The sequence below is a fragment of the Uloborus diversus genome, chromosome 7 (assembly GCF_026930045.1).
Source record: "Uloborus diversus isolate 005 chromosome 7, Udiv.v.3.1, whole genome shotgun sequence".
NCBI classification, from domain to species: domain Eukaryota; kingdom Metazoa; phylum Arthropoda; class Arachnida; order Araneae; family Uloboridae; genus Uloborus; species Uloborus diversus.
In genome coordinates this window covers 19012726-19036142 of record NC_072737.1, presented here as the reverse complement: position 1 = coordinate 19036142, position 23417 = coordinate 19012726, and the positions used below count along the sequence as shown (strand labels likewise).

The 23417-nt window shown below is 31.9% G+C and overlaps 1 protein-coding gene across 1 annotated transcript in view; it reads right to left on the bottom strand.

Moving 5' to 3' along the window:
- Nucleotides 1–23417, bottom strand: part of LOC129226308 (ubiquitin carboxyl-terminal hydrolase 34-like) — a 148735-nt gene that overhangs the window by 37633 nt on the left and 87685 nt on the right. The window contains 16 exon segments of the mRNA XM_054860911.1: nucleotides 1155–1235; nucleotides 1772–1837; nucleotides 1924–2047; nucleotides 2511–2575; nucleotides 5565–5705; nucleotides 6387–6440; nucleotides 7960–8038; nucleotides 9711–9855; nucleotides 10563–10729; nucleotides 11644–11738; nucleotides 11901–11978; nucleotides 13734–13790; nucleotides 15707–15853; nucleotides 19898–19963; nucleotides 21793–21956; nucleotides 23066–23249. Coding sequence (XP_054716886.1) covers nucleotides 1155–1235; nucleotides 1772–1837; nucleotides 1924–2047; nucleotides 2511–2575; nucleotides 5565–5705; nucleotides 6387–6440; nucleotides 7960–8038; nucleotides 9711–9855; nucleotides 10563–10729; nucleotides 11644–11738; nucleotides 11901–11978; nucleotides 13734–13790; nucleotides 15707–15853; nucleotides 19898–19963; nucleotides 21793–21956; nucleotides 23066–23249 — 1713 coding nt within the window.

The following is a 23417-nucleotide window of genomic DNA, read 5'->3' as shown; positions in this document are numbered from 1 at the left end:
TTGTAGTAAATTCATCTATAATGTCTTCATAATCAAGTTTTAGGTCAAACTTCCTTCTATTGATAATAGAGCTAATAAAGACAATTTACCATCAGAAATGAAAGTATGCAAAGGACACTTAATTCTCTTCAATAACAAAAATGATAGTTCTCCACAACAATTGGCTAATATGCTTTCATTTAACTTTTAAAAAAAATGTCAAAAAACAAAATTTTTTTGTTCCCTTTAGTTAGATGCCCCGAACACTGGTCACTAAAAAAAAATTTGATGATAGAAATTTGGTGCCCAATTTCCCTTGGTGCCCCGGGCCCCGAATGCCCTGCCGTAAATCAGTCCCTGCACATAGAGACAAAAACTCGTGAAAATGGATTCAGAGACAGTTATAAATGTGATTTTTAGTTGCCTACAAATTCAACATAAATAGGTACAGATGTTAATAAAAAAACTTGAACAAATTTGTTTAAGAAAACTCGAGCCTTGAAATTAACAGTGATCTGCTGATCCGGGACCAAAAAAAAAAAAAAATCTATCAGACCAGTAGAAAATAGATTTTAGTGGTCCATGGGGCTGGTGAAGTTTTATTCCTCTTTTACTTCAAAAAAAATTTTTTACATCATTTTTTGAAACCATTGCATTTACACTTTTATTTGCAATGTTAAGGGGTTTTTTTTGCATCATATTGCTTTCTTCCTAAAATGACAATAAAGATAAGATTTCTTTTGTCTAATTCTTTTACTAATATTGGTGAATAGAAAGATGCCTGCTCTTTCCTTTTTCCCCAGTCCTTCCGACATGTCTATTAAAAAATGCTAATACAATGACTCAATTTGTCGTTAATTTATTTTGTTTTACATATTTCAAACCAGGACATGATAATGGACCACTAACTGTGTGTACGGATCAGTGAAATATTGTAATTATTGGTCCATTAGACCCGTGACATATTTTTCTAAATTTCTACCACAGCAAATGTTGTCTGACAGTGTAAAAGTTTTAATCACAAAGAATTTTATGCATGATCAGAGCTTTTCGTAATTCAAGGTGTTGTGAGCCTCAATTATCTTGGATTTTCAAGACTCTACAACAAATAATAATTTCAATCTTTGAAAAACAAAAATGAAGAATGGCAAATTTCGTTAGTTAGATGTCCTTACCTGACGAACAACTTGGTTTGGACACTTGATTAAAATTTGAACTGCCCACCAACTGTTTTCAGCCATATGATCCAAAAACCACTACAAAATTGTCAAAAAATATTAAAACCATAAACAAACACAAAACAAAAAATAAGAGAAATGCAACAAAATAAGAAACATTTTAAAGAAGTAAACTTGGTTACACAAATAATTTTATAAAACTTCATGGAAAAACCATGGACATAATGCATGTAAACAAAATACAACTACTTCATCAGCAAAAATTCAACAAATATACATTACAGCTAATGCTATAATTTAATGCAATGTAGTACTCAACCTAGATGCCCTATAAAGAACAAGCCCACATTATAAACAACACTAAACACAGCAGGCTAAACCTATAACTAAACGACTTTGACAAATTTAAGTACAAAATGCACACATGTCTGGCACAAAGTCATACATTAGCATAATGAATTTTGAAAATATAAAATGAATTGAAAAAATAAGTAAATAATTAAGGTTGGCAGATTACAGAGTTGAATAAACGTCAAACAGTAACACTAAACATCAAAGTATTTCTGGTACTCTGGTTCCTTTAAAAACAACAGGAGAAAAGAGTCTTCACTCACCTCACAAGCAGCCTGACTTGTGTTAAATTGCTTAGTCAGAAGCTCAATCCACTGTGCAATCGTTGGCTAAAACCACAGAAATTTGGGAATTAATACTATCGAAAAATAAGCATAAAAATAAAAGAAAATAAAGCTAATCGAGGAATACTTACTTTCTCCTTAGCATGTATTAGAGTTTCTAAGACAAATGAGGTCCCGAGTTTGGCCGACAGCAAAGTGATGTCGTTATGACTTGATAATGTTTGAGGTATATGACTACAAATCTGCCACATGAAACTGGAATGGGAGACAGAAACAACCTCATTAGAAAATGATAGGAAGTATGTGGATGAACATGCTAAGTGACATTTTTGAAGAAATAAAAGATTTTTTTTTTTTGGCCCTATGAACATTATGGGATTGTTAATTCAGGAGGAAAAAATCCCTTTGTATCATTTGCATGAGTGAATTACAAATAACAAGTGAACACTGCTTGCTATTTGTAAACATTAATATCCTGCTAGTTTCCATCACAGGAAAAAGGAGAGGGGAAGTACAAAATTCACAAAAATTGAAATAGTAATTAATATAGTGACTGAATATTTGGATATTTGAGTTATATAGTGACTGAAATATCAAGCATTAGGTAGGATATTATAACAATGGGAGTTTGAGAAATTTGAGCAACCGAATTTTCAGTTACCAAGAGCTGGTTGTATTTGCATAAATATAACACATATATATTCACAAAAGTACTTACTCAAAATAAGTATGTTCAAATAAACTTTTGTCTTGTAGGAACTGCATGTTATCCTGCCAAATCCACTGAAAAGAAATATGAATATGTAACTAAAGGATCAGCGAACGCTAATACATATTTATCATGGTTAAATAAGATTAGGAACTGTATAAATCAAATTTCAATGCTTTCTGAGGAACGGCAAGGGCGCCCATATGCAAAATTTTAAGATGGGACTCAAAATTTTTTCCCATGGTTAATTAAGCAGAATATTATCCCCATGGAAATCAATTTTAGTACAGATTAGAGATATTAAAATTTGACATTTTTAATAACTTATTCATTAATGGCTGGAAAAGAAATTTTCATACATTTCTGCAAAGAAAAAAGCACTAAAAGCAAGGAAGTTCTCATTTCTAAGGGGGGGGGGGGCTTGAGTCTCCACTTGCCTCTTTATATGGGCACCCTTGGAGAAGGGGGATAGGAGGATGCTCAGATTATGGAAATATTATAATTTGGGACGAATTTAAGCTTGCAGCATCTATAAGTTTATTGAATATACACCTTCCCACCGCAATCTAATTTTCAAAGGTTTTTAACAGACTTATTTACATTTTAACTTATTAACATTTATCACCATGTTTAACTTTCAAAATTTCATAATGCAAGTTAAAATCACAGCAAAAAGAGCATCATAATATGCTTGATCAGTTGTTTTTATGCCCCTTGATGACATCAGTGTAAGTATCACTAAGCCATAGAGCAATGAAAATATGAATACAGGATTTTTCTCATTAGCTGTCCATATTATTAAGTTTACAATCTACTTATTAAAAAGTTACTCTGTTCATGGAAATCTAAGTAACACCAAACATAAAAACAATTCAGTGTTATCTTTAATTTTAAAACATGCATCTTCCTGCCAGCATCCTGAATCAGTCCCAGTGCTTTAAATATATCTCTGGGGGCTGTTAAGCCAACTTAAATCTGTAGCAGCCTAATCTATCCTCACCTCCACAATCTAGCCACAGTACTGAAGATCAGTGATGTTTCCCCATCATTTTCTCTGAGGGTATACTCCCAGTAATCCACTACGCACAATATGTGTACGCGTTCATTTACATAATATGTCATTATATGAAAATTTTTGAAGCTTGAGGGTATATGCTATATGTCTAAAAAATGTTTGAGAGTATACAGTGTATATGGAGTATACCCTATCGTAACACCACCTGCTGAAGATAAAGGAAAGTCTCCAGTAACTTGCATCCATGGTAACTGCTAATGAACAATCGTAGGACATTCGGAACCACAGTTGTCAAGAGCGGGTTCAAATGTCTGCACACACAGTACAAATTTGAGTACTGGAACTAACTGGGAACAAAAGCAATCGGGAGAGTCGAAAATCTCGATAATCTAGGTAAAATGGGTAATAAGTAAAACAAATTATTAAATAAGCAGATTTACCTTTTATTACAACAACAAGCAATGCTTTGTAGCTAAATTATACGGAACTAAGACCTTACAAAAACATTAAAATAATTTTCATGTCATTTGATAACAAAGAATTGGTCCACTGCCTACTGTTTCAAACACCTGTGGTAATTGAATAAAACGGTTAAAGGGCCAAACAAATGTTTTATTGTAAATGGCCAGGGGTGCCCACCTGGGGGGGGGGATCATGACGCGGACTGCGCCATTGAAATTTTTAGGGAGTGCTGTTTTAAGGAGTATTTTAACCTTTGGAGGGGCTTGTTTTTGGGAAGGGGGGTCTTTGCGATATTTAAGGGGGTGCACCCTTGCTCTTTTGGAGGGGGCTCTCATTAGAATACTATAATTTATTGTACAAACTTTACAGGAGCTCTTAATTGCAATAAAAAATTGCATATTTATAGTGATGTGTTTCCTAGCATTATATTAAATCGTTATTTATAAGAATATAATTCTTTCTATGCTGTTAAATTTGATCCAGATGATCCGGAGAACCCAAAGAATGAAAGCAGGATAAACGAGGTTCTACAGTGTACTCAGTGAATATTTTGTGGTGGCAGATCTAGGACCTGGAATCCTACGATTTTTTCGGAAGCGTAAAAACATTTGATTTAGCAATTTCTTTCAAAACTCATTTTGAAAACTGATCTTTTGGCTCAAAAAATTTATAAAGAAAAAGAGAGCCTTTTGTTAGAGGATGTGTGTGTGTACGTGAAAATATCATGTTTGTGGAAGCTTTGGCTGAAACTAACCTAGATTTAATTCAAACAAAAATACCAATTGGGGGTGTAAACTAAATATGGTAAATGTTTCTGATAAACCAACTGCCTGTTATATTTACTTCTGCTATTACTCTTTATTAAATTGCGATTTCTTTGTGTTCAAAAGAGCTGCTGGCAGCCCTTCTGAATGTTAAAAAAACCCTACAAGGAATAACAATAAACATTTGATTATAATTTAATAACTGCCTTCATTATTTTTTATCAGCACACCGATGAAATAGTAGATCCAGTACTTGACGCACTCTGATCCTAAGAAAACAGCTTTGGTAACCAATAGATCACAAAGAAGGACCGTAATAATAATAATTGAATCGGTATATTCAGTAAATTACACCAATAGGCAGGGCTAAAGCAGAAATACATGAAATACACCGCCAGCTCGGTCATTTCCAGCCGAGGACTGCAATTTTGTGCTTATTAGCACTCATCAGCCTGGCATAGGAAAGTGACCAAGCTGGAGATGGAAAACCTCTTAAGGAAGCCAAGAGTGCCAAACAAACTGGTAGCTAATATAGAATTAGCGCCTGCGCTAATTCTAAACTACAGTCCTCGGCTGGAAATGACCGAGCTGGCGGTGTATTTCATGAACTGAATCGGTAGTTTGAAGAAGGGAACAAGCGCTAAAATATGAAAAATTGAATTTTAGTGGTAAAAAATTATTTGAACCTTCAAAAAAAAAATTTTACCACTAAAATTAAAATTTTCATATTTTGGCGCTTGTTCCCTTCTTCAAACTACCGATTCAGTTGAAAACAAGCTCTGGATAATGATTTCTAATTTTTTAAAGAAAAATGAAACGTACCTCTGCCAATTCTGAAGAGAGTTCAATCAGAGGAGCCAGATCTTGAACACTTTCAGAAGTTTTTGCAGTAGTATGAGATGACAGATTCTTGTTGGTTTTTGAACCCAATCTTTCATAAAAAAGCATGTATGCACTGTTGGTCTAAAATAAATGTTCAAAAAAAGTGTTCTCTTTAGAAAACATTTAGGCTGAAGAGCATATTTAATGCCTTAAAATTCACAGATAGATTAAGATTTTTTAATTAAAAAAAAAAAAGTAAATAAGTGAAATTAGATGACATTAAAAGTTTTGTAGCAGCTACACAGCTGCTTTCTTGCTTTTCTAACAAGACGCTTACATTCAAAACATTACTAACAGACACTAAAAAAGAAGACATTTATAGCGTAACAACACTCCCTCATTGAAAAATGTTTACTAAAAATTTTCCAGGCTAAATGTGCCCAAAACAGCATTACAGTTAACATTTAGATTTAAATTATATTATACACAATACATTCAAAGTTGAGAAAAACATGTAATCATATATGTGACAAGTTTAACATTTTCACAAACACAGAGTGCAGGTACTGACTGCAGCTAAAAAAATATATATTATATATTTTTAAGTTCTTGTGTTACAGATCTGATTACCAGCTTCAAAAAAATTACACATGGTCATGCAAACAGAAAAGTTTCAAGAAAAATGAGTTCAAAACACCCAACGTTTTCAATAAAATATAATTTTTTCTTCTAATATACAATAGAACTGCTTTAAAACTCAAGCAGTGTAACAAAAGTAAGAACAGAGTAAATGAAACAAAACGTATCAAAAAAGATGCTCACCTTCTCAAAAGAAAAATCCATAAATTTGTCAGTCACAGAATCATAGGTTTTACTCTGAAAATATGAATATAAGGATATTTTAAAACGGCATTGGTTTTCAGAATAAAAATGACACTTTGAAAAATAGAAAAACTTAGTATATTAAATCCTAACATTTTAGCAGAACAAAACTGGGTTAATGCTCAACAACCTGGTACTCTCTCCTAGGTTAAAGTGTTTTTCTGGAAATCATGTAAATAAAAGTAATAGTTTCATTTTTGGCATAAACAAACTATTAAGCATTGCAATATTGGAACTTTAATATTTGCTCTTTATTGCTTCTGACAGTAAGTCACTGGGCGAGTCCTAATTTCACATGGAAATACAGTCGGACTCGAATTTAACGAATTCGGCGGGACCAAAACTTTGATATGTTAAATCAGGGTTATTCCTAATGTCAGGGTGTGAAAATTTTTTTAAAAAACTACACTTATCTAAAACTCCAAAAAAGGAACGGCGCAAAAATATCCATAATTAGAAAGTATACACTTTTTATTCAACATTCCGTGACTGATTACACACTAATGTGAAATTGTGAACTACTAAATAATAGATGTTTGACAATTTCCTTGATGCTCAAAATAGTTCTGTTTTGACTTTATGAAGAGAAGAAAATACTGTGTCATTTGCAGCTTGCTGCATAAGATATGTTTTTAGTTTCCAAGCCATGTAAAGCATTTGAAAAAGGAGTGGGAGTTTCATTATTGCTTTCTGCATCAGAATCAATATTCGTTAGTTGCCCCCCCCCCCCCCCGCCTGTTAAAAACTGCTGATTCCAAGAAAAGTCTTTTCCTATTTCAGACAATATGGATGTAACATTTGGAAAACAATCCATTATTTTCCAACTCAAATTTACAAAAAAAAAAAAAAAAAAAAAAATTGGCTGTGAAAATAATTTATTAATTCGAGGTTTATTATTCAGTAAATAGGGGTTTTTGCCTTCATTTTAGTCGGGGAAAGAGAAAAATTCGCAAAATGGCGAAATTTGTTAGACAGAGGTTTGTTAAATCGGGGTCTGACTATATGTACATTGTACAAACCAGTGTTTTCTTCAAAATACTGGTTTTGATGTGGTGGGTAAAGACCATTACATTCTTATGCAGTAGTTTATGAGACAAAAGAATGTTTTTCCAGGCCTGTTTTCACAATTTTACAGGCTTTGTTCAATATTAGTAATTTTTCCTAACTTATACACAACTTTTTTATCAAAATAAAATCTATTGACAATTTCATGCTTTCCATGTTTTCCCTGACTTGTGGGAACCCTGAATAATTATGATTCTTGAAAGTACATGTAAATTTTCTCAGAAAAGTACAGTTGCTTAAAAGTTTAAAATTTTGCAGGCTGTACAAGTTTGATGTGAAAGAATCAAACAAATGTATGTTTCGAATATTAATGCACAAAAAATTTAGAAACATTGTGTTACATATTTTCGGCATCCTATCATACATTATAAACAATAAAAATGCTAGAGAAATCTTGTTGAATATGATTTTTTAAAAAAACAGAGTTTATAAAAAAATTAAGCCTTACCGTCATTTCTCCGCCAAAACATTCTGCTGCAATGTGAGAAGGATCGAAAGGTTTCACTTCAGAATCATTAAACAGGAACCTAGTAAGAAGAAATAAAATATAAATTCTTAATATTTATACCAAACAGCACTAGGACTAACTAATAACATAACTGAATAAGAGAACTTATACATGGAATAGCAAATTTACATTAACAAGAGCTTAGCTAAAATGCTGTATGTTTAATGTAATAATTCCTAAATGTGATGAACTTAGGAAGAATACTTCAGTATTGTAACATTCAGTTAGAACCAATTAAAACAGTTTATTTTGAATAACAGCAAACTTTTCTCTATTTCACTAAACCTAAAAGCCCCCAGCCAAAAGAGTATCATGCATTGCCTCTTGGCACGTAGAGGAGTGATGAAAATATACTACATGATGCAGTAATTAAAATAAAGTTTGATTACAGTAACTTACAAAGGAACCCTCAACATGGCTAGTTTCAACCAGAATTGGGTGAAAACATTCATTAATTAATAAGTGATGTTTGTAGGGGAAGAGTTGGTACGGTGAGACAAAAATTAAATTACATTTTTATTATTGAACTAGCGGTACCAGCACGGCTTTTCCCATAGTAGAAAATTTAAAGGTCATTTGGTTCGCCTGTACATTTACAAATACTGGATGTTGAATTTCGTGCCAATTTGCTATGTTCATTTGCTCGCCCATGTTACGGTTCCACGTTATGATAATTTGGTAATTGACTCGTTAATGTTATGATAATTTGCTCGGTAAAATTTTCTTACAAGTGGAATAGAAAAAGAACAAAATCGAATTTTACGAAAAATTGCTTTGAGGTGCGCACCCTTATGCTACAAACTGATTCTGCGCCAAATTTCACGAAAATCAGCCGAACGGTCTATTGCAAGTCACAGACCTCCCAACAGATATCTGGACAGAGATCCAGACATTCAGCTTTATTTTTAGAAAAGATAACACAAAAATCAGTTTCTTTCTAATGGTACAATATTTGCCAATGTAATAAGTATTATAAAAATGGATCTAGAAAAAAACTATAAGCTCACAGAAATGAAAAATAAAATAAAAACAAAATGCAATTTTGTCTTATTGTTCTTCCAGTAAGACAGCATATTATTTTGCCTACAAAAATATGAATGATTGTTGTCGTTTGGTTTTGGTATTGGTTATTGCCTTTGATAAGATACATTTAATGTTCCTTGACATCCAGTAGTAACAACTTGTCTACGAAAAAGAGTCAAAATTCTCAGAAACTTTTATCAGTAACTCATAAATGTTAATTTCATATCCATTGAAGCACTAATGCTGTAAAGTTTTCTAGTATACAAAATTCAATATGTGTTTTCTTTGCTGTAAAATCTATAAGAACAAAATCAGTTTTTCAATTTTTCTGTAGCCTCCAACTGGAACTAAATGAGCTGAATTTCATCAGAATTTTAGAAGTCTCCATCTGATGAGTTGTCCAAAACAAAAAAGATATACCTCCTCTAGTTCCAATATTTTCATTTAAATATCACATCTTAAGATAGCACAAATTGTTATGTTCCAGAATATCGGCACCATTCATTCAATTCAAGTGATGCTCAATTGTGATGAACCTAGAAACTTGTTTACTAGCTGAAACTAAATCAACAGATGCTTTTTCAATTTGCTTTCACACCTTTCCTTGTTAGTTCACTAAGTCACTGATTTGGTTACAGAAAAAAGTAATTCATAACGAAGAAACTCACCATTTGTCTTTACCAGGTTGATTTCTCTCCCGTATGAAGCTGTAGTAATGACCTCCCTCTGCATTACCCGTATGAACAGTGACGCCAATCAATTCATACTCGTACCCTTCCTCCTCAGAAACTGGGCCACCCGAGTCTTCATTGTCTGCATGAAAAATAGGTACATATCAGTTTTCTTTTCAAAGAAGGATATATTGAAAAGTAACAAGGCCCATAGAGCAAAACTTAACCAATTTGTACAAAAGTTATAAGATTAATTTCTCAACAAAGACTTTTCAACTCTCACTGCAGATTATTAAAACCTTTTCTGGAAAAAGTAGCATTTTCTACATAAACTTCGAGCAGAAAAGACTGACATCTATTCGCCTCAGAGCAACAGTAAGATATCTTAGCATTATTTCTGAGATTAGATATCTTACTGTTGCTCTGAGGCAACGATATGACAACTGCAATCATTATAAACAGTGAAATATCTTTTTCTACGATTTTTTGGGGAATTCATTTTTTTCATTATATATTAATTATCTTGCTTCAGTGGTGGATTGATGATCGTCAGAGGGAACATTCTGTATCTTACAGCTTTTACTATAAATACTATTGTAGCTGGAAGGGATTACTTTTCCTAGAACATTAGCAACACTGGTATTACAAGTTTTGTTAAACAATCACAATTTATCATATGTTTTCCATGTGACAAGCTTATACTGCATTTAATGAAGATTTTATTTGGAGAAATTGATAGGTTGGCATAAAAGCAAAGCTTTGAAATATCAAAATTAAATGAATTGAAAAGTTAATAAAGAGAAAAACGTAAGAAAACATGTTAAAAAATTGCACAACTGTAGCACTTACCAATGTGTTGTTTTGGCATAAGATTTTTCTCCATGTAATTTGACATATCGAGCTGCATTGGAAACGAGAAGTGTGTGTTTACTTTTTCCTTGGTATTTGTAACAAAGCTGAAGGTGTAGCGCATCATATTAAAGCATAAAATTTTAGGCAACTTTTTTAAACAAGCCCTGTAAATAAAAAACAACACATAAATCATAATTAAAGAGGAAAAGAGATTTTGATACAAACTAAAATAAAACTATATATTAAAATAAAACAAAATTTCCTGCTTTTAGTGTATGAGAATGAATTGGGTCTAACAGATCTGTAAATTTATTTGTAAGTGTCTTGAAAATTGCTAGAAAATGCTTATCATGAAAATGGAAGTTTATAAATAAAAATGTTAACAAATTGAAGCATTGTTTCATTTTGATGCAAATAGAACACACATTCCATTTTTGTACGCATCAGAAATTTAACATTAAAATTTAGATCACTTTTATATGAATATGAAAATAGCTCCTACAATAACAACTTGTTATGTATTATGCAGTTTTGTTTGTTTTAAATCGTGTGAAGAAATAATTTTCAAGATAGCGCATCTCGTCAAAGAAAAAACACACAACTCAAAAAAGCAGGATATGAGAAGATCCAACGTTTTACGCAACACTAGTGTTAAGTGATTTAGTCTCAAATATTACAATATGCATGAAAATTTTATTATATGATTTTTAATGGTTAGTTTTTGTTGTATAAAGTAAAAATGCAGACTTAGAGTTCAAAATTTTTCTTTAAATTGTGAAATTTTAAAGATGTGCCACAATTGATTATATCGTTTTTACACCACCACGTACCAGGCATGTGAGCTAAATTTGCGAGTTTTAAGGTAAGAAAGAGCATTATTTTAAATCGATAGTTAGAATGTTTTTCCAAAATTTTGAGTTGTGTTTCTTTTTTTTCATGGATGAGATATAAATATTACAAAATAAAAATAATTAATAAATGTTGGTTGATTAAAAATTAAATGATAATTTACTTGGCAACTCTGATGATAGTTTATAGTGCAGAATAATTCAAAAAAAAAAAAGCACCATAACAATACCTTTTTTCTGCCCGAACTTTTTTGCCACACTGGGAACAAGTGTACATGTTATCACCTTCAAGGGTATCTTTAACAGTTATTTCATCAATTGAATCCTGCAATCAAAATTGAACAGTAAGTAATGTTTCTATTAATTTCATAACTTAATAATAGTTAACAGAAACAAGAAAATTTGATTTCAAATAAAAACATATTTTGTGCTTTGTCATCAACAAAAAATAATATATTGAATGATGCATGTATTAAAAATAACTTACAAATAAATTTCTCATGTCAGCCACCTGGCAACGTAGCGTATAAAATTCTTCTAAAGTTCTACTAATATGAGGACAGTCCTGTAAAAATTAAGATAAAAAATTTGTTTGAAAAAAATTCGTTATAAAAAATATATATTAGTACATTAATATGTTGCCAAAATATCAAGTCAATTCTTAAAATTTCAAAAGATTAAAGACAAAACACAGCAAAATAATTTTTTAAATTATCACTTTATTTCGAGATGTAATGAATTTCTCCCCTAGCTCTTTGTTTCCCTAGGGAGATCATAAGTGCATGGGCACATATGAGGAGCCCCCACTGATAATGGGTGTGATTGAGTTGAAAATGTACTCATGTAGTTCCCTTAGTTCCTAATTAAATATTATTTTTGAAATTAAGAGAAAGGCGGAAAAAATGTACCAAATTTTGTGGCATTGTCCTTTGCCACTATTGGAGCTCAGTGAAAATGTGTTTTTCATAAATGAAATAGCTAAAACCGTAGATGCCCATATGGGGGGGGGACAAATAAAAGCTCAAGCCCCCCCCCCCCACCTAGAAATTGGAACTTCCTTGCTTTTAATACTTTTTTTTTTTTTTTTTACAAAAATGAAAAAACATTTCTTTTCCTGCCATTAATGAATGAGTTATTTAAAATGTTCAATTTTAATAACTCTTATCTGCACTGAAATTGGTTTACATGAGGAAAATGTACTGCTAAACCATGGGGAAAATATCTTACCCCCCCCCCTTGAAATTTTGCATATGGTCGCCCATGGCTAAAATGCTGTGATTCTATTTGTAAGGAATATATGCACCGTTTCTAGCTGAAAGATATTCAACTAGGGTATGTATTTCAATGATTTTTTTCTAGTAAGAAGGGGGGGGGGAATTTGTGTGTTGTGATAATTACACATATTTCAATTGAATTCTTTTTCTTCAGATGAAACATAGATTTTTATTTTGTTTTAATTGCACTAAATATTTCAATTAAATATTTATTCACTGGGTAGGGGGATTTTCACTTTATTCCAGCTGAGCAATCAAGATATTATCGTCACTTTACCCATTGCTTGACCTTTGTCATAATCTATTGTCTTTGCGATTGGCAAATAGAGAGTCATGCAATCCTTTGCTGCACGGCCAGTGAAATTCGCTTGAATTAAATATTATTCACTCTTGTAAGTATAAATATAGTGATTATTTTTATTGTGTGTGTGTGTGTTTTTATGTGCATTTTAATAATTTTATAATATGAATCTCGACTGCATAATATCTTTTACTTATTTCTTTTTTCTTACTGCCAATTCTTTTCAGTTTGGGGAGTTGCAAGTTATTATTTAATTACTAAACTTTAAACACTTAGCTACAGTGGTTTTTAATGATTTTAAAGTGTATTTAAATTGTATGCCTTTTTTTCCCTCCATGAAGAGAAGAGTTTTGATGGACAGTTGTCGCCACTAGGTCAGGATTATATATTATTACTTCAGGGAATATGCTTAGAGTTTCGGTAAAATTATGTGTACACATTTTAATTAACGAAACAGAACCTTTTGTTTTACTTTGGAGTAAAAAGAGGAAATTTACATACACTGTAGAATTTTTTTTTTTTTTTTAAATCTTATAGCACGAGCACAGTTGTATGGATACAGTTATTATTTTATAAAATTTAAAAACAAAGCTTTTTTTTAATGTATTAAACTATAAAAAGGTTAATAAAGAAATTAAACCTTTCAATGTTGCCAATGCAATTAGCTTCAGTTCAATACATCAATTTTAATATTTTATGATGAAAAAATCTTATATTGAAAGTAGAAAATGAGTCAAATACTTACTAACGAAACAACATTATTGGAGACAACACCACAAAACAACGTTTTTACCAATTCTTTCTGAAACAAAAATGTAAAAAAAAAACGTTAATATTCAAATTGTTTTTCAAATAAAACTGCATAGTTTTATCCTTTGTAAAAAAGCAAGGAAAATGCTAAGAAAAAAATATTTTGTCATCATAATGATGCCTTACCACAACACACACATTATCATTCTAAGAATTAGATGTTAAGAATAAGAATCTTTGAAATTCATGCTTCAATCAAATAAACTAGTGGTCACTTACTGGTCGATACTCGACCACAATTCTAACAAATAATATTAGTTTTAAAATTATTGAGGTTCTTTAATCAAAGAGTATGCATCTATAATCGTTGATCTTGCCACATATGTCCATTTTGCATAGACGTTTTCTATTCAACCTATATATTTTATCTGTATAATTATTTATACTTTATCCTTAAATGTACGACAATGACTCTCAATGTAGAAAAAAAAAGAACAAAAAATATAGATAATTTATGCACTTTGTTGAAAGCTTTACAGCGGAGCAAAATGGCTGAAACGATGTGCACCTGCCGACCTATTTCTCTCAGCAGAAAAATTTTAAGTTATATGCAAGTGAAGTGCAACTATGACATTAGCACGATAGCTATTAAACATCATGGTTAATAAAAATTGTATTAGTTTCATATGTAACAGAAGCTACAGCCACACAATCAGCGAAATCAAAATATGCTACTGAAAAAAAATAGGGCAAAAAAAATAACTTTAAAAAAATGTCAAAACAGTTTGCAAATTTTGAAAATTTTCTGTAAACAGCGTCTGTGTGTTCCTTTATTTTCCTGGGTCTGAATGTACCACCAAATACTTTTTATTGGCACCAATTTATATGTTTCTCAGTTCACTAAGCATTCTTCAAGTACAGTCGTCCCTCGCTACTTCGCGCTTCGACTTTTGCAACTTCACTACATCGCGAAATTTTCGTTTTTTTTTTTTTTTTTTTTTCAAATATAGTAATTAGCTTCTTTTATGCACTCGTGTAAACTTTTTCCTACAAAAGAATAACGAAGTATGTCTTCCAAGTAAGGTAAGCTTTTCTGAGGGGCTGTATAGTTATGCTAGTTGAGGAAGTGCTGGTATAAAATCGCTGAAGAAAGTGTAGGAATCGCTATTTCCATTTTAACCGTTAAACACTATAACTGGAAAGTATAAATCACTAGAGGATAAATACATTTGTAAATGGTGTTCAAAAGTGTACTAGCTTTTTAAGTTGTATGTGCAATATCTTTAATGAGGATAAATGTAGAAGAACAGGGCACATACGGTCACTAAAACTGGCAATTAATTCGTCATCGAACAAGTTAAGCTATTTTCACAGATTAGTAGTAGTGTGTAAGAACTGCATCTGTGTATGTAGCTTTATTTCCCAATAAATAACTATGTGATATCCATTACGTCTGATATATCTCATTTTTTCATATTTTGTGTAATATATTAAGTAATGCAAATGTAATGGTGGCTTAGGGTGCTGTTTCATATCTAGGGGGCTCTAACTATGTTAAAAATCTATTTAAATTGCCCTAAGTAAGCTAATGCTCTCTAGTTAGGAAAATATTTGGTTTATAAATACAGAAGCGTACTTCGCGGAAATTCAGCTATCGTGGTAAAGCCTGGAACGAATTAACCACAATAAACGAGGGTTGACTATAGATTGAAAAGATAGAATATCATGTAGAAGTACATAAAAGCAATTCCCAGCTTATTAATAAGCAAAAATGTCTAACTTCTAAGTTACAACAGTTTTAAAGAATTACAAACACATTTATGAGAAAAGAAATCGCATACAAAGATAAAAATTCAATAAGCAGGGAGATATATGTTGTAAAATATTACTGTTAACGGTACATAATTAACTGAGCCCATTCAATAAATCCGTACAGCAAAATTGTATCAGTAAGAAAAATAGACTTACAAGCTCTGGAGTCATTTCTTCTAATTTACTGATAAGATTGGTGAAAAATTCAGCCATGTCCTTTTGCTCACCAGTGTTCAATAACTGGTGATCCATCGTGTATACTTTGCAGAAGCTCCGAGGGTTGTAAGCCTTACGCTCACTTTCCTTTAGGAAAAAAAGTGCAAATTTAGTAAAATCACCAACATTACAATTTATAGCATGTTACATTTAAACTGAAGATGCTTGAGATCAATTTGACTACAATTTTTCGGAAAACTGAGCTTTAGATTTTTAAACTTCACTTTAAAAAAAAATTAAATTATGAATGACATTGCAGTTGAATAACAGTTTGTATGCATCCAAATTAAAAAAGAAAATTAATGACAATAAATTTAAAACTGCCCTTAAAACCACCTTAACCTTTTAAGGATCAATATGGGAGATATGTCATGGCCTCAGAGCAACAGTAGGATATCTTAGTGTTATTTCTGGAATTAGATATCTTACCTCTATGTTCATTCAATAAATGATTGAATACAAGTAATTTATATTTTTCCCGCTGAGGAATCAGAATTACAATAGCAAAAAAAAAAGAAGTTATTGAAATATATTCTGTTTTCGATTTTACTTTCGATAACGAGCTTCCTGGTCATTGGATTGGACAAATGTCTGATAATGACAATCTCATTCTTCAGTGATCTCACACTCTCTAAACCTAACTCCATGACAATTTTTTATGGGGTTACATCAAAGATCATGTGTTTATGTTACCAATGTCAGGTGGATTATGAGATTTATGCCAAAGGTTTAGGTCATTAATTCAAAATTTTCTTAAATGTCAGTAGTTTAATAACTTTTTTTTTTTTTTTTGAAATTTAAACAGAACATTGCTGTAAAACAACTTATAACATGAAATAACAATACCCTTAATTAGTCAGTTTATGTAAAATATATTATTTACAATTATTCATGCTTCCTTCTTTGGAATTCAAGTAGCTAAAACCAGGGGGGGGGGACATTTATTGATCTAGAATTTTGGTAAATTTATAAACAAAATATTTTACTCGAAAAGTTTCTTTTTAACTGAAAGAAAAAAAAACTACTATAGTTAGCAGGTTGAAATACACAACTCAAGTGCACTGAAAAAAAATTAACATATTTATACAGCGCAAAGAGACAAAGTTTATTTTAAATCATCAGATCTCATAGGGTCATTCCGTGTCAGATCATCACACGGTTTAGGACGGACCGTCACAGAACTGGATGAAACTTGGTACATGAAGAGATTTAGCCCAGTTATGAATGAAAATGCTAAAAAAAAAAATTTCTTTCACCTCATTCAAAAGTTATTAAATATTAATTATTCAAATTTTCATCAAAAAATGCTACACTTTGAGACGGTTAAATCTCATTTTCTCAGAAACTATAACAGATACAAGCTTGAAATTGGTCTTGTTTTGAAGCTCTTTTAATGTGCTTTAATTTGATGTGCAACTTGATAAAATCAAAAAATAATAATTTTAAAATTTAATTAAATTAAATTTTAATTTCTTAAAAATGGACAATTTTAAAATTTTGAAAAAATTCACAAAATTACTTTGTGTTATCCTCTAGCATATTACCAAGTTTCATAATGGGATCTTAATGGGATCAGATGATACAGGGAGGACAAGCTTTACATAGAAATGAAGTAAGACAAGGCTTGAATGCTGACTGAAGATAGTTTCAACAGGAATTGTGTATTACAGAACAAGAAAGTATTATAAACATCAGAAAGAATCCCTCTATCCCCCCCCCCCCCCTTTTTGTGGAAGGATCATTTTGCAATCCCAAATATACCCCCCCCCCCCTTCCCTCTCCTAAAAATTTTCAGATCATCTTCATCCCTTCTCTCCCCCCCGCCCCCCAAATAAATAAATAAATATGAACATTTTATGCTCTATTTGGCAAGCATTTCTAGAGGTTTGGTTTCCCTCTTCATGTGCTGGTTTTCTTTTCTAAAAAAAGACAAGAAGAAGAAACGAAAACACTATGACTTAAACAAAACAAAAAAAAAAAAAAAAAAGGATCTTGCAAAAAAAAAAAATAGTTTCAGTTTTATTCCTTCCAAAAGTCTAGACGCCTTTTGATGCAAGGGCACTTTTCTTTTTGTTCAGTTTATATGTGTTACAAAAGAAGTTCATGTGAGTGTACTGCTTTTGATTATTTTTGGAAGGGGTTTTGGTAACTTAAGGTGCAAAATCCTTTCTTTCAAAAAAATATTGTCGCCCCCATGCCATAAAATTATGACAGGCTTTTATCAATTCATTTCTCCCTTTTCTTTAATATTAATAGTAACTATTATTTACTTATTTATTTTGTGTACTCTAAAATTAATATTGCTACAAACAATTATTTTGGCAAATTTTACAAAAAGAAAATTTGATTATAACCTCCTCCCCCCCTTTTTTGGAATTATACAAATACAAATGTGACGACCAGCAACAGGCTCTGGGCCCAGCTAGGCTGGTCCTAGTCAATTAATTAGTCCCCAATGAAGATCAATGGCCCTCTTAAAGCTATCCACTCCCTTGCTCATTACCGCCTCTTCCGGTAAGCTATTCCAAGTGCCCACGACCCTGCTAAAGTAGTAGTTTTTCCTGATTTCCAAGTTAGCCTGAGATTTAAATAGCTTAAAACAATGACCCCTTGTTCTGCTTTTCCCGCAAAAATTTAATCCATTTACATCTTTCATTTTGATAAATTTAAATAACTGAATCATGTCCCCTCTGACTCTCCTTTGCTCCAGGCTGTACATGTTAAGCCTATTAAGTCTGGTATCATAATCTAAATCTGAGAGTCCCCTTACTAATTTAGTTACCCTTCTTTGAACCCTTTCCAATACAAAAATATCTTTCTTCAGATAAGGCGACCAAAACTGAACAGCATACTCCAAATGAGGTCTTACTAAACTCCTATATAAAGGCAGAAGAACTTTCTTAGATTTGTTTGAAATAGATCTATTGATGAACCCAAGCATTTTGTTGGCTTTGTTACTAGCAATACTGCACTGTTGGTAAGTTATCTTTTGAAACTAAGGGGGGGGGGGGGTGCTTTTGAGATTTTATGGTACTGCTGACTGAACTCCACAAGCAAAAACATGAAACATGTTGAAAAATTGGTCAATCCCAAACCAGTGACAGGTGGAGAAAAAAGCAGTGAGGCAGAACGAACCATTGGATCTCATTCTCAATAGCCACCCCCCCCAGTCTGTTTCATTTTGTTAGCAAAGGGGGTGAAAAGGGTAGCTTACTGTTTCAGATCTGAATTTGTAGTGGATTATTTTAAGTTCACATCCCCAGAGAAAATATTTTCTTTTTTTTTCCCTTTCTTCCTTTCCTTTTTTAAAATTTTATTTCTTTTTAATTTATTTTTCTCAATAAAATGAGATTTAGATGATTAATATTTTTATTAACGAGTTATTTTTCAGGAACAAATCGTACTAAGAAAAACTTCATTTCTAGTAGACAGTTCTGCATAAAAAAAGTGAACATGTATGAAGCATATTTATTTATTTATTTATTTTTTTGCACATAAAATAATAACTATTCAGCACAATAACCTATATTTTGGCAGATATGTGAAACTTGTCCTTCCTGTATCCACTGATCCCATTAAGATCCCAATATGAAACTTGGTGAGATGTGAGAGGATAACACAAAGTAATTTTGTGATTTTTTTCAAAATTTTAAAATTGTCCGTTTTTGAGAAATTTAAATTTTAAAATTTATTTAAATTTAATTTTAAATTAAAAAATTTTGAATTTCATTAAGTTGCATATCAAATTGAAGCAGATTAAAAGAGCTTTAAAACAAGACCAATATCAGGCTTGTATCTTTTATAGTTTCTGAGAAAACAAGGATTAACTGTCTCAAAGTGTAGCATTTTTTAACAAAAATTTGAATAATCAATAATTAATAACTGCTAAATGAGGAGAAAGAAAAAATTTTTTTTAGCGTTTTCATTCATAACTAGGTTAAATCTCTTGATGTACCAAGTTTCATCCAGATCTGTGACGGTGCGTCCTAAAATTGCTCCAAATTGTGTTGATTTGACGTGGAATGACTCCATAGTAGATAACAGACGGGAAAAAAAGACTAAATAAGAAAAGTACAGTATTGAAATAAGAAAACAAGGCACTTCTGTTTCGAAATATAAAGTTATACTCACCAATAAGTAGGCAAACATTCTCTGTAGTTCTCGTAAGGTATTTTCATGCTTACAGTTTTCATCAATCTGAAATACCATTGATCTCGTAAATACAAAATGACCATAAGTCACGAATGTTTGCATTAGTTGTTATTTGCAACAACCACGAATGAACGAAATCAAAATCAAATTTTAAAATGTTACATATTACAAAAATTACTACTTCAAATTACATTGAGAATATTTCAACTTCTTAAATTTAGCATTTTTTGGATATTCATTCATGTTTAGTTTCTTTATGCCTATTATATTTCACCACTAGCATTTCTCAACACAAAAAGCTCTGTGCCATTTTATAAAGTATACTGTCATTTCCTGGACACATTTCATATAGAATTCAACTATATAGTGCCTTTAGGACATAACTAGGTGTTATAAGACTGTTTGAATTGACTGAAATACTTCCAATTGAATTCTTGCACTATCATCATCATCAAGTTTCCTAGATATGGTCCAAATTCTCACCTGCTGTACGTATTCACTTTCAACGCACACTGCACCTTTAAAATTGATTTACTTTTCATTGAAGTTCAATTTTACTCACATTTAATAGGTATGATATCACTTACTTTCATATCCAAACTAAATAGAAGTAAAAATACTAATAAATAATCTAAAAGGTGAGCCTTACACCAAGATTAATCAACTCAAAACAATAAGTTCAACAAACATGCATTTTTAAGAAATAAACATCGATTGCTCACCAATTATTAAGCTTTGAAAACTCAAGAGAAATTAAACAAGAATCCCCAAGAGCATGACAAGGACTTATACAAGGGAGGGGCGATGGAAACGATTGCCTCCTTCTTGAGCCAAGATGCAGGAATTTCATCAGGTATATTTTGATATTAAAGTTCTCAATTTTACATAACCTTCGAGGGTTTAAGGAAAAAGAGAGATCTTCCTCAGAATTCTTATGGAATTGAAGTCTTGAAAACGCAATCATAGCCGCCCATCTCTTATTCCTGTAGGATAGTGACTAGAACTTTCTACAGGATTTTTTTGGGAAATCTAAGTTCCAAAGCCTCAATTTTACACGACATTAGAAATAGGTTCAAGATCCTCCTCCTGGATATTTTTGGAAAGAAGCACGAGTGTAGGACATCTTTGATTACATAAGAATAAATGATTTGGTTCAGAACACCTCTGTCAATTTTTTTTTAGTTGAAGTTCAAGAGAGCAACAAGGGCGGAACTACGAAATGTTCAAGGAGGGGGCAATTTTTTGCTCTTTACTCTTTGAAACTTTATTTCCCAAAAATTTCCAAAGGAGCGTACTGAACCCCTTTGCTTGCCTTTACTTAATCAAAGGTGTCCTATAGTTGTGTTTGTTTCGAAAAATCTTCACGGAAGCACTTAAGCCTGTCTCTAATATTATCTAAGATTGTCTAAAATTGAAGTTTTGAAACTTCAGTTTCAAAAAAAATACTTTAGAAAGTTCCGGTCCTTATCCCCAGACTAATAAAAGATGGGTTACTTCTCCCCAGATTCAGGATTGTAGTTTCCAAGACTCCAATTCCCTTCCAATTCCTGGAAAGAGCTCCCTACTCCTAACACTATCGAAGGTGATATAAAAGAGCCCTTTTTGGATCTTAAATATCAAAAAATTTACATGAAGAATGTTCCTCTATCTTGCTCAAGGAGGGGGCGATTGCCCCCATCATTCCTCCCATGTATCCATCCTTGGAAATCAAAAAGTAAAATATGATCTCCCCCTCCTTGAACACTTTCTGGATCCGCCCTTGGAGCCCGACCACAGTTTCGGTTACTGTTTGGTTTTAAAAAATACGACCACATCTGTATTTCCTATTTCATAACAAAAACGTTTGTAAAATTGCACAATTCTTTATTTCTTACCTTAGCAGATAAAATAGATGCCCGTGCCTGTGGCAGCATGTATAAATGCTGGATGCAGGAGGCTAAGTAACAAGTGGCGCCCAAGTTCGTGAGACCCACATAACCACATTCAGCACGCCCATCTTCATGAGGCCAATAATCCCATGGATAGGGGTTATGAGACTCTGAAATAGCACATAAAATACATTATGATTAAAAGTACAAAACTTTTAAAGCTAATTAAATATTTCTGAGAGAACAAAGTGACTTTTTAACACAACTGTATGCATTAAAGACACCTCTTATCAACTAATAGGAATTAAATCTATATGTCAAAAAAATTTTATTGCATGGAAACTATTGTTGAGATTCAAAACATAACGCTATTTTATTCTCAAGTTAATTGTAAAGTCGCGTGGTAGTACAATTGTACCACTGATATTCAGTAAGTATGTTATAGGCAATTTTCCAATTTTTGGATCTGTCTTTAAAAAACTTTCGTGTGTTATTCGAAAGAATGTTTGAGAGAACTCAAAGAGAGAACTATACTGGATATACTCAAATTAACAAAAGATGCTAGTCTTTTTGGTTTTTGGCACATTACTCAAATGACATCTATGACATGTGCTCTACCAACCATAATCTAGATAAAGTTCAATGAAAGCCTACTTACGATGTTATCTTTAAACTTGTTTTACTTAAAATTTGAAAATGTCCACTTACATCCCTTTGCTTCTCACTGTCTCAAATGTATTTGACCTGTTCTATGGAATTTAATAGTAAGTGAGGGCATTTTCCCACTGATGGAAGATTAAACAACTTTTAACAATATTTAAATAGAGATCTGTGACCTTGTATTAGACACACAGTGCAACCTCAACGTTATGGAAGCCTCCTATGGCGCATGGCCAAATTTTTTTTTGAATAAACCGAATAATGTTAGGAGTTCAGGAAAAGAGAAGAAGCAACAGCGAATTACTGAATGACGAGGGATCAAATTTTAATAATTTCAGGATTCTAAATTAAAATGTTAAAAATATGAATTTTAGCTTTAAAAAAACTTTTTTTTTCTTTCTTAAAACCCTATAAATGCTACTGATTTTAAATTTGAGCACAGAAAAAGAAGATTCCGCATACAAAACACATGAGGGAGAGAAGGATGTGATCAGGATAACCTTTTATTAAACTGTGAGCCTGTTAAAGGTATAACATTTCAAAACTTATTGCAGATAATTGAGGAGGAAAGAGGGGGAGGAAGTAGCTCACTTAAGCAAAATAATCAGTAAAAAGTTACCTGGAGTATGTTGCAGTATGAGTTTTTCATGCAACACTTGATAATTTTCAAAGGAACCTTTTAACATCTCAACCAGAAGATCATAAGCAGCCGAACGTACAGATGGTGACTTACATTTGGGTAAATGCCTTTGCTTTGGACTAGGCAGGGCAAATAGAGCATCAAATAAATGCAGGACCAATTCCTTTAATGAAAATTATTATGTATTTTTAGAAATGCAGACACAATACTTTCTGGAAAATTAATTTTTACTCAAGTAAAATTTACATTCCATTATTTAGTATTCCGATTCAAATTTGTGAATAACACACTCTTTATTCACTAAACTTCGGAAAAAGAGTTAAACATGGTC